The sequence below is a fragment of the Equus asinus genome, chromosome 23 (genome assembly GCF_041296235.1).
Source record: "Equus asinus isolate D_3611 breed Donkey chromosome 23, EquAss-T2T_v2, whole genome shotgun sequence".
NCBI classification, from domain to species: Eukaryota; Metazoa; Chordata; class Mammalia; order Perissodactyla; family Equidae; genus Equus; species Equus asinus.
In genome coordinates, this window is record NC_091812.1 from 62,789,546 (window position 1) to 62,801,883 (window position 12,338).

The 12,338-nt window shown below is 38.8% G+C and overlaps 1 protein-coding gene and 1 non-coding gene across 6 annotated transcripts in view; both read right to left on the reverse strand.

The window, feature by feature from the left end:
* UBAP2 (ubiquitin associated protein 2) overlaps positions 1-12,338 on the reverse strand; it is a 118,832-nt gene that overhangs the window by 22,729 nt on the left and 83,765 nt on the right. For all 5 annotated transcript variants that reach the window (XM_044756816.2, XM_014838477.3, XM_070495901.1 and 2 more), the window contains 3 exons: positions 8,091-8,143; positions 4,417-4,484; positions 1,982-2,171 (listed from right to left, as the gene is read on the reverse strand). In XM_044756816.2, the coding sequence (XP_044612751.1) occupies positions 1,982-2,171; positions 4,417-4,484; positions 8,091-8,143 (311 nt within the window). The remainder of the gene's footprint in view (positions 1-1,981; positions 2,172-4,416; positions 4,485-8,090; positions 8,144-12,338) is intronic.
* On the reverse strand, positions 1,783-1,865 carry LOC123280313 (small nucleolar RNA SNORD121A). The gene has a single exon (XR_006519120.1). It is a non-coding gene; the product is annotated as a small nucleolar RNA SNORD121A (small nucleolar RNA).

Sequence of the window (12,338 nt, forward strand, 5' to 3'; positions counted from 1 at the left end):
ATCTCCATTGTCCTAGGAAATCCAAATTCTCCACTGTGAGCAAAACTTTAGGTTGTGGGCAGCTGTCCCATGTCACTCATCGAATCCACTCCTATCAGAACAACTGTGCTGACCTTACTAATCACGACTCCAGCATCTTTGCTCACACTGCCCACCAACGTTCTTATGTCGCTATGCATCCACCAAAACCTAGCTCAAGCCCTCGTGTTCAATGCAGGCTCCTTGGATGATGCTTCTCTTCTTCCTCTCTTTTCCTACATAATCTCTATCCTGCATCACCTAATTGTACCAAAGGCACTTTCCGTGTACGTTACAACACAGTGAAATCACCAAGACAACGACTACCGCCTTGCCCCAGGTAACATTTAGCACAGGGCTCCTCAATCCCACCTCCACATTTCAATCAATAGGGGCACTTTAAAAAATGTGTGTATGCATGTGTGCATGCACTCACATATACACAAACACACACGAGTGCTAGGACAATTAAAATTATTCTAACCCCAATCCCAAAGATTCTGACTTATTTGGCCTTGTATAGACTTTGGCATTATTTTCTTATTATTATCATCACTATTATGTTATTTACTATAGTTCCCCATTGATTATAAAAGTACAGTAGGGTTGAGAACCATGGCTCTAATATGCTAAATGAATAATTCATATTCCAGTTTCTCAAGGTGTTGTTCATAACAAAAGCAACACACCTGAACGTCACTGTAAAAAAAAAACATCTCACGTCCTACCTATCCTCTCAGTGGCCTGGGCGAGATTCCAGCAAGTCAGCAAGGACATTACATCAGTGTACCAACAGCGATGGAAAGGCAGAGGAGGAAAGGACACGGATGGTTCAATAAAAAGGCAGGGGTATCATTAGCCCCTCCCAAAACAGAGATGGCACCATGCCTTGGGCTGTCCCACTTACAGCACTGATATACTCCCATATATGATCATCAATGACACTAAAACTGACAAATGCCCAAGCCAGTTATACTTGACATGATATGACTGTGCAGAGTAGAACACAGCAAGGAAAAATGTGCTTATTCGACTCTCCATTTTATTAGAGTACAGGTAAATGATTTTGAGTCAGGTAGGGGAAAAAATTGTATTATATTTATAAGAAATTCTGTTTCTCAACTGTAGATTTCAAGTAACACACAACAAAGAATGAACCAAAATAACTGTCACTAGTGAAAGCTGTGGATCTATGTTTACGGTCCTTCCGAAGTCCCCACTGCCCACTCAGAAGTGCCTGCAGTTAGGCAGCGGCTTCAGGTCCCCGTTCCACAGCTCCATTCTTTCATCTAAGGTCTAAGCTTCTACTGCCATCAGCCTATCTTCACATTCTTCACTAAGAGTTCCTGAAGTTCTTTCTGATGGAAGCTTAATTCTCATGGGATGTCAGAGTTGCAGATGCAGCAGCAAATGACAGTTTCAGTGAAAATACATCCAAATTTTAAAGACCTCTACTACACTGTGTGACATTTTAAGAAAAAGTACACTAATTTTACGGAACAACAAAACAAATAAAAATGCAAAAAATGTAAGCACCTAGGCAGACTTGGAAAGAACTGTTTTTGCATGATTTTAGCAAGCCAATACTGACCAACATTTGCATTTAAGTAAATTGGAAAAGAAATGAAAATTTTAACATTTTAAGTATAGAGACAGACTTTGAAACAAAATCCAAGAAAAAAAGTTCATTATAAGAAGGACGCCTGACTGAGTGATTATGACGGAAAAGACTTCAACCAATCATAAAGAAATATTTTTATCTTCGTCCAGAAAACTCAGAGTAGTTGAATTCCACACGGAATCATCAGATATGTGCTTGGAAATTACCACATCATTGTCTTCTGGACTGAGATCTACTGTAGAAATTTTCTATTTAGAAAATTATAAGGCATGTGTCATTCTAGAATACATTTGCTCATGGGCACATTCCTTAAAACCCCATACCGAAATAAAAGCGAGTTACCAGACTCTGAGGAGAATAGGAGTTGACAGCAGTGGAGCTGCCCGTCCCTGGTGCCATCTGACTGTTGTGCTGAGAATTTGTGAAGACAAGGGCTTGGCCAAAGCCCTGCTGTTGGGAAGTTTCAAAGGAGCTGACTTCTGAGGCTTCACTGGGAGGAACAGGTTTCTGGAGCAAGGCGACCAGGTCAATGCTAAGCAGACAAAAGGCAAATGAGGAGCGAGTCATAAGCAAATCTTACCAGCAAATGAATTTGAGAAGTGAAGCAATATAAAGTCAATTCTATGTAAGTGAGGAACACCTTTGGAAACTGGAGTTTAAGGAGCCAATAGGAGGGCAACAATCACCAAAAAAAGCATATGTGAAGCCACAAGGACTAAAGCAGGGCTATGCAGAGAAGGGAAAGGAAAAGGTGTGTATTTCCACAGAAATGGCACAATGACAACTGATTTGAAAACCTGGAGGAACTGAGCAAACAAGCAATTTTCTGAAGTCTGGCTCATTTCCTTTAGAATATTTTGCCCCATTTATTATTTGGAACCAGTGTCTCTCAAACTTTCCTAAAGGGGAGTGAATTCTTATTTTTGGGGAATGAGGACAACAGCCTTACTTGACCATTCAAGCAGTTCCCCATTTACTGTAAGTTCTGCATTCCACCACATAATATACTTAGGTTTATATGAATCTCATATAATTTTCTCTCTTAAATATTCAGGGAAAAAAGGCACAAAATATTAACAAAGACTCTGTTAATTAGAACTCTGGTAATGTCCCCAAGAAAGACAGATAATCCAATTTGCAAATCATGGCCTGAAAACCTGAAAGCACGAGGAAGAAACGGTCCTCCAGACAGACACTACCTGACATGTGGGTGAGCTGCTTAACACTTCTCTACACGACCTGCGAGGCACAGCATTACCCAACACGCCAACGTGCTTCACGAAAGAGTTTCAAAGGCCAGCTCCCAGTCAGCTCTCCTAACTCATACTCTCACCAGGCCAGTGAGGCAGATGTTGGGAGATCAAATAAGTCAAGATTCACTCCTGATACAGAGCGCAGTTGCCAGGTCTGAGCTCCTCTCCTTGTGCTCTACCATTCTCACTTTCCCATAACCAGGCTCCAGTCCCACACTAAGATTTCAGATCCTGAGGTAATGTTCTAGCTCATGATATCCCTACTCCAGGGATACAAATCCAGGGTAGTCATATTAGAAATGACCCATCTCAAAAGTTGACTACTACAAAAAACAGAGCAAGTTCTATTACAAAAGCTTGATAAGACTTATGCATGAAAAATACTACAGCGCTGTCTTCTGAAAAATAACTACTAGAAAAGTCCACTTAATATTTAAAAATAAAAAGAAAATGATTCTATCAAATTCATTGAGTAATCAATACAATGAAGAAGTTGTACCCTATTAACAAGAAATTCTGAGCAATTCACAAAACAATATACTGCAAGACATAAAACCTTTGATAGTTTTTATTTCTCATAATGGAGTCTTATAACCATCTCATTTAGCACAAGATTGAGCATGCTAGGTTCAAAATTGCCTTCAATTCTCAGGTGTCATATCTATCAAGGCTTTTATCCTTTTAGATGACTGCATTTTGAAACCATAATCAAAGGTTTTTAGAGCTATTGTGATAACTAGGATGTAAATAAATGCTTTTCAATAATTCAGTTTTGTACACATTTTAACAATGTTTCTTTTACCCTCAAAAGCTCCTTCCTTTTCTGTGATCTATGAGACTAGTAGATAAAAACTAGTAGAGCTCATATGAAACAAAATCTAAATAAATGGCATCATATGAAGAAACCACAGGATATTTTGTACTGAGTTCATCTGTCAAAAAACAATGTTTACAAAAGTAAAAAAAGAACAACCATTAAATAGGTTTAACAGGGGCCGGCCTGGTGGTACAGTGGTTAAGTTCACACATTCCACTTCTCCGCGGCCCGGGGTTCACCGGTTCAGATCCCAGGTGCGGACATGGCACTGCTTGGCAAAAGCCATGCTGTGGTAGGCGTCCCACGTATAAAGTAGGGGAATATGGGCATGGATGTTAGCTCAGGGCCAGTCTTCCTTAGCAAAAAAAAGACGAGGGTTGGCAGTAGTTAGCTCAGGGCTAACCTTCCTCAAAAAAAAAAAAAATAGGTTTAACATAATCTCCGCCACAAATGGTAACAAATCACCAACATAACTGCTATCTGAATTCATCAGTGGATCCAGTCAATTAGGAAATGATGGAGGCTCTGCCAGCTCAGCAGGTAGGTTAGGGATAAAATAAAGTCTTAGACAGAAAAGAGAAAAAATAGAAACAGATTCAAGAAAAGGGTAAAGAATAGAAAGACATGCAAGAACCAAACACTTTTCCTGAGGCAAGAAATTTCAATTACGCTTTGAATAGCAAACAAAAGGTGGCAAACGTGTTTACCTTGGCCCAGGTGTGACAGGATTCTCCACTGGAACAGACGAGGCAGTGAAGACCTTTGTTTCAGAAAGCTGTATGGAAAGGATGAAAAAAATATTTTAATTTTATTCTATATAATAGCAAACCAAAAATGTAACAAATACCTGACAATTTTTAGTCACCAGTACTCTCATTATGGTTTACCCAAAACGTGGTCTAAAGGAAAAAAGAAACATACAAGTGATCAGGACAAGTAATTTTCTTTAGGTGAAGGTGATTCCAGACGGATAAGCCCACAACAACGATCTCACATCAGGGGAACAACACAGGGAAGCCAGGTAAGAGCAGGGTTGAAGTCCCAGTCTCACCACGCTATTATGAAACGTGAGAGCACCAGTAAAACCACCAATGTCAGCTTAACGCCAGAAAGCAGTAGGGAAGTTTGAAAAGGCAAAATAATTGATGCCTTCTTTCCCCAAAGACAGATGGCTTTAGTACTTCACATCAGTAATTTATATTTTCATGGTTTTAGTACTTCACGTCAGTAATTTATATTTTCATGGTTTTAGTACTTCACATTAGTAATTTATATTTCTTTTTTTATTAAGTCATAGGGTTCCTTGTTGTTTCTATAAAAATAATTTTACTGAGGTGTAACACATACAATAACTGCAAATATTCAAACTGAATGAGTTTTGTCATACGCATACTCTCATACAACCATCACCAACTCAAGTATTACTCCAAAAGTTTGCTCCTGTCCCTGTGGGCTCAATCCCTCCCACCACTCACCTTCTCCCCAGGCAACCACTAAGGTGCTTTCTGTCACTATAGATAAGGGTGTATTTTAGTGTTTTAGAATTTTAAGTGGGATAAAAAAATATGCAATCTTTTCTGTCTGGCTTCTTTCATTCAACATAATTATTATGAGATTCATGCGTATTGTTTTAATGCACTTTTAAGGCACACAGGACAAAATTTTTTTTTTTTGAGGAAGATTAGCCCTGAGCTAACTACTGCCAATCCTTCTCTTTTTGCTGAGGAAGACTGGCCCTGAGCGAACATCCATGCCCATCTTCCTCTACTTTATACGTGGGACACCTACCACAGCATGGCTTTTGCCAAGCAGTGCCATGTCCACACCCGGGATCTGAACCGGTGCTGAGAAGTGGAACGTGTGAACTTAACCACTGGTCCACCGGGCCAGCCCCAGGACAAAACTTTTTGAAACCTCAAATGAGATTAATGAAAGGTAGGCTCTTTTTATGTTTTCAAAGCAGGGCATGGGCTTGTAAAGGCTGATAAATGTTGATCTAAAGAGAGAATATGAGAAACTAACAAAAATGCTATTTAAAGACTGCTATAATTCTTAGCAACTTTAAATGTCTCATAACTCTGAAACACTGTATAAAATCAGACTTCCTCAGACATTAATATTCAGACGGGGCAGAGCACACAGCAGGTGTTCATCTTCTGTAAAAACAAACAGTGCTGAACTGACAACTGATTCAACAAGCAGGGCTTATGCTGCACCCTGTTCCAAGGTAGTATCTTAAGAGACCCAAGGAACCCATTTTTGCCTTAAAGAAGCTTACAAATTAAATAGAGTTAAGACAAAGAGAGAAGCAATAAAGAGTAATTCTATGAGAAGCAATGATAGAATAGATCTAAAGCCTTAAAAATATTAGTAAGTTCAAGGGAACTAAGAACCACATTAATCAGTGGACACCCTGTGTGACCCTGGCAGAGCACAGAAGGCTGAACTGTTTCCTACTTCTGTCTTTTTTTAAAAAATGGGCAAGAGGGGGAAAAGTTGAGAAGGTATTATTCTAAGCTTTACAAGGAATTTTAGGATTTGCATTTTAGAGTACTCACCTTTCAATCACCATTACTTTGTAACATCTCAGAAAACTTAAAAAATTTTTTGATAATTCCTGAGAAAAGATGTCCAAATTCCCTATGATACTACCTTTCAGTAATTATAAATTACATTGTGATACAATGTGGCCTTTACAGCATTAAAGATTACATTAATATCTCTGTGTGTGTATACTGTACTGCTGGTTAGCCGACTTCCATCATAAGACCTCATTTGACCCAGAGAAAAACCCCATGAGTTAGGCATGACAGTTATGATATTCATTATATAGATGAAGGACAGGGGGCTCAGAAAGGAAAGATGCCTCGTCCAAGGTCAACAGGGCAACCCAGTTAGAATCTGAATACAGGCCTTTTGCCTTCCGATCCCCTGCTGATTTTTTAACCTGTCTGCTGCACCAAACAGGCAAAGAAGTAGAGCTTTTAGCCCCAGAATCTTTCTCTTCTCCAAAGTCTTACCAAAGATTCTAGTAACACAAAACACTTCAAAGTAAATGGCTCTGTTTGAAATAAGGTAAAGTGTCCATAGGCTGCTCGCTGATTTCACGCTATCACCAGTACCCATCCCTCCACTGATTCAAATTACCACCCATCTAGTCCAGCTTCCTATTACAGGTAACAGAAAACCGGGTAACATCACACCCCCAGGACTTGTGCTCAGTGTGTGGCAGAAATGAAAATATACCCTAAATCTCCCAAATCCCAATCAAATTAGCTTATCGGTTCTCCTTCCTCACATCCGCCCCAGCTCACTCCCTAACGAGCCAGATATAATACTGCTAAAAAAGGAAGGATGCATAAGTGCAGTTAAAAAAACAAACAAACTTGTGAGTACAAGATTGGAGAGAGGGGAAAAAAATCTCAAAAAAAAATATCAAAAGTCTGGGTCACTTCATGTGATTTTGAAGGTCAAAACTTGCAATCCCTTTATTCTTTCCCCCTTAGTGTCTGCTGAAATTCCCTATCATGCACATACTTCTATTCTGGGTCTTGAGAGCCAAACAGAAAAACAGTGTAAAACATGGTATAGGACTAGTACAGTTACTTTTTCTTTTTCATTTTTAAGTTAAATACTTTTTATCAAAGAATATCTTATGCTGAACCCAGAACTTACAGATTGACATTACCCAGAAGCTATTGCAGTACACTCAAAAATGTCTGTGGAATAATGAATACAAAAAGAACCAGCCTAGCTGAAAGGGGAAGGGGTTGGACCTAGAACCAGAATGACTTATTCAAGCGAGTCCAAAACAAAGACTCTCTCCTTTAATAAAAACATTATAAAGAATAATTAATGGTTCATAGGTCAGGGCAGTAGCATCTGCTGGTTATCAGGCCAAAGAAAACAAAGATAAGCTAAAAAATGATTTTAGTCCTATTTAACATCAGGTCATTTAAATTAATTTATTTTTTTGGTGAGGAAGATTGTCCCCGAGCTAACATCTGTGCCAACCTTCCTCCATTTTGCATGTGGGATGCTGCCACAGCATGGCTTGATGAGTCATGTGTAGGTCTGCGCCCAGAATCCAAACCCATGAACCCTGGGCCACCAAAGTGGAGCACACAAACTTAATTAACTACTACACCACCAGGCCAGACCCTACATCTGGTCATTTTTAAGTAGACGCTTTAAAACCAAGTTTCTTAAGAATTTCAAAACACGAACTTCCTTCTGAGAAGCATCTGCTAAAAAAACATGGTAATCATAGATGTCTGAAAGGAGCCAAGAACAGGCATGAGTCTCGGGCTTTCTTCTCAGCACACGTGCCCCCACCAGGGACCAGAGGGAAGAGGAGTCTGATCCGACGCTCGACACCTACATCTTCAGTCCAGTCTTCCGTTGTCCACTCTTCCGCAGAATTCTTCCAGGCCTCTGTGGAGAATAACAACCACCACAGTTTACACCACAAAGTCAAACATCGTCTTATTCCAAAGGATTCTCTGGAGTGTACGACATAAGACACATCACATGCTTCATTGGCAATTTAGTTTGTAATTCAAGAAATATGAGGCTGTTAATCTATTCTCAATAAAATTGGTGACATTTTCAAATGCAACTTGGCTAGGTACTATCCACATAAATTCAAAGCAACGCCTCAAACAGATTTTGCTTCAATCTAGATCATATCCAAACAATTCTAGCTTGAGTAAGAAAGTATGGGCATAGCACAAATAGACATATTTAACAATGAGATCATTCCTTATGACATACAGAATTTAAAACAAAACAAAATTCAATAAAAGGCAGGTCTGCCTTGGATCCTATTTCAGGTGGATTACTGAATTACAAAATTTAGAGAAGAATCCTTCTTATAAGATATTAGCTCCACTATATGGCTTCCTAATAGGTCTCCAGGAAAACTGAAGCTCAGTCCTACTCATATAAAGTCTGGTGCTGTGACTCAGGATGAGCAGGTACAGAGGATGCGCTCAAACAGTCCCCACAGAACACTCACTCATAAAACAATTACGTGCTTTAGAGAAAAGCACTGGTACTCAAAAATGCTGACGTTAGTACTTAGAGATCCTGCATTAAGTATAGGATCACTATTTTAAAGCATATATGCATACACATACCCAGAGAAAATGGTTTTAAAAGGACATACACCAAGATATTAACTATAACCACCCTCAGGAAGTGAGATTGTGAATGTTTTTGTTCCTTCAACAGGAAGAAATGAGTTGATCATCTGACCTACAATGAGCTTTCTGTGTGGGGAGGAGAAAGGGAGAAAAAGGAGGGGCACACTCCTGAGAAAAAAAGGCAGGTGACCAGATCTCACTCCCTTGGAATCATGTCAATAATCTAATAACCAACCACCTCATAAATAAACTGATGGTGTAACCTAAGAAAAGAGTCCCTCTTCATGGAATGCTTCCAACAGGACGTCCCTAATTTAGGATGGGTTCGGGCAAACAAACATAGAATCTATAGATTTATGGAACATGGCTCCCTATAAAATACCACAAGATATGATATTATATGGGTATAAAAGGGAGATGTTTCAAACCCAAAAGCATTCCCTGCTTTGTGAGAAATCTATGCACATCACCTGGAGACCTCAGCTATTACTGTGGGTCACAGGGCACGTGTGTTGCAGGAAGGAGGGTCTTGGCTAGAGGTACTCTCTGCTCTTCTGTGCCTCTCAACTGCCTGTATCCTTGAAATAACAGTAAAGTTTGATAAAGATTTCAATATTTGAACTGACAATCTGGCATTTTGTATTGGCTCCCTCACCATATGCTTAAATCGTTTCCATAATTTCTCCGGAAGTCATAAAAAAAATAGGAATTTATGTTCCCCCAAAACATCTCTTTGAATTAAAATATTTTCTTAAAGAAAAACAGAAGTAATAATTTAAGTGAAAAAACACAAGGCACAATTAGTCCCAGGTGGAAATCAGTACTGGAACCTTGTTCTCCAGACCCCTGCACAGGCCTCTTGGAGAGAACACTGAACACAAAACTAAATTAGTCTAAGGCAAGCAAGCCACCTACCCGTCACTCCTACCTTCCTTCTACAATGCGACTTTAAGTACTAATACACAGTCTTTTAATATATTTCCTTCCAGACTTTTCTCTAAGTACATGTATAATTTTAAAAGCTCACACTGGACTAATTTCAAAGATGGCCAGTACATAATGTTCTTGATGCCACCTCCATCCATCCGACGCTATGCTCATACTCTTAAACTCATCATAGGAGACAGTACTCTAATTAAAGGATTGACAAATTCTACTTTACAAAAGCTGAGGCTCGACCTAAGCAGTTTTAGGATAATTAAGAAATAGAAAACAATTTCAAAGTCTCAAAAATTTTCACTTTTGAGGCATCTAAGATTATAACAGAAACAATTTATGGTGGCATTTTCCTCAGGAACCCTTCATCATCAATCATCAACCAACCAATACTAGGTTAAAAGCCTACACGTTAAGCACAATGCTAAGTACCTAAGTCATATCTCATTGGGAAGAGAATTAAAATCTTTGTGAGTCATGAAAAGATGCTCATCATCACTAATCATCAGGGAAATGCAAATCAAAACTACACTAAGATATCACCTTACACCTATTAGAATGGCAAAAATATCCAAAACCAAGAGTGACAAATGTTGGAGAGGCTGTGGAGAAAAGGGAACCTTCACACACTGTTGGTGGGAATGCAAACTGGTGCAGCCACTATGAAAACAGTATGGAGATTCCTCAAAAAGTTAATAGAAATACCTTATGATCCAGCCATCCCACTACTGGGTATCTATCCTAAGAACCTGAAATCAGCAATTCCAAAAGTCCCATGCACCCCTATGTTCATCGCAGCATTATTCACGATAGCCAAGTCATGGAACCAACCTAAGTGCCCAGCAACTGATGATTGGATAAAGAAGATATGGTGTGTGTGTGTATATATATATATATATATATATATATATACAGTGGAACACTACTCAGCCATAAAAAAGGACAAAGTCATCCGATTCACAACAACATGGATAGACCTTGAGGGTATTATGTTGAGTGAAATAAGCCAGGCAGAGAAAGATGAACTCTGTATGATTCCACTCATAGGTGGTAGTTAACATATAGACAAACAGAACTGATCGGTAGTTACCAGGGGAAGGGGGTTGGGGGGAGGGCACTAGGGGTGAAGTGGTGTACCTAGAACATGACTAATAATGATGTACAACTGTAATGTCACAAGGTTGTTAACTATCATAATCTTAATAAAAAAAATCTTTGTGAGTGATCAAGGTAGTATATTATTGAATAATAAATTACATGAAGCTGATTAATACATTAAAAATTGGAGGATGGCTAAATTAATGAAAGCTAGAATGGTAAGAGAAAATTTATGGGGAAGATGGAGCACAGTAAAAATTTGAAGACTGGAAAAGACCTGAACAGACAGATCTATAAAGAAGGGATATTCTAGGGGAGAGAAACTATAATGAGGCATTACAAAAACCTACAAATAAAATATTAAAAGTATCCTAAAGTTTAAAACAAACTTTTTTCCAAAAATTTTTAAGTTGTGGCTAAACACTCCTAACATAAAATTTACTATTTTCATCATTTTTAAGTGTACAATTCAGTGGTACTAAGTCAGAACATACTTTCTTATGCATGATATGTAAAGAGACCAGCCTACCACCACTTAGAGAACTATGAAAATAATTAAAATGCAAACTTAGACATGCAGAAGAGGGTGAGAATCTGAGAAGGCAGGCAGAAAACACATGTAGTCATAAGCAGAAGAGCAACATGGCACAGTGGTATACATGGTACAGGCAGTAGAGGGGAAGCCCCATGTCAGCAGCCAGGGCCAAGTGGTTGCATTAACCTACCCTAGATACACAGACTGTAAAAAATCCAGACATTAGATACAGAAGAACATAGGATCAGGTCCTAACTCTATTTTGAAATATCAAAATTTTACAGTAAGAATTTGCTCCCCATTCTAGACCTATAGACCTATACCTCAAACATATGGTAAAATGTCAATGACATTTATTTATTTTCAGCTTAAAACAATAAATTTCAGATGTGTGCTTTATGTTCAGTTTAACTTGATGTTAGCCCTCTATCAAGAGCACACATAAGGCAGCCACGTAGGAAAAAGGAAAACGATGATGCAAAACTCTGTGGTGCCTTGAGGGCCGTTCTGTAAAACACTTCCATAATCAAAAGCTGACAATTATTTCATCAAGTAGTTGTAAAAACATAGATTACAAACATTTATCTGATGAATTTTATTAGCTAGCCTTGATAAAAATGGAAGATATTGTAAGCATTTTATAAGATTCTTAACTAAGGACGTTTTTCAAATAAAACAGTCATACCTTTGGGTCCATAAGAATTTTTGTCTGGCAGATCCTGATGTACATTTTGAGCATTTGATGCCAGTTCTGCAGACCCATGTAAAATGGGAAGGTTTTAACATATCAGAACAGTTAACGTACTCATCAGAAGACAAACTGGCCAGCACATTCAACAGAGGAAGGAAAGCACCACCACTAAGCAGATGCTGTGCACCCAAGGAGAGGAGACTTACTGTAACCCATGCTACGACA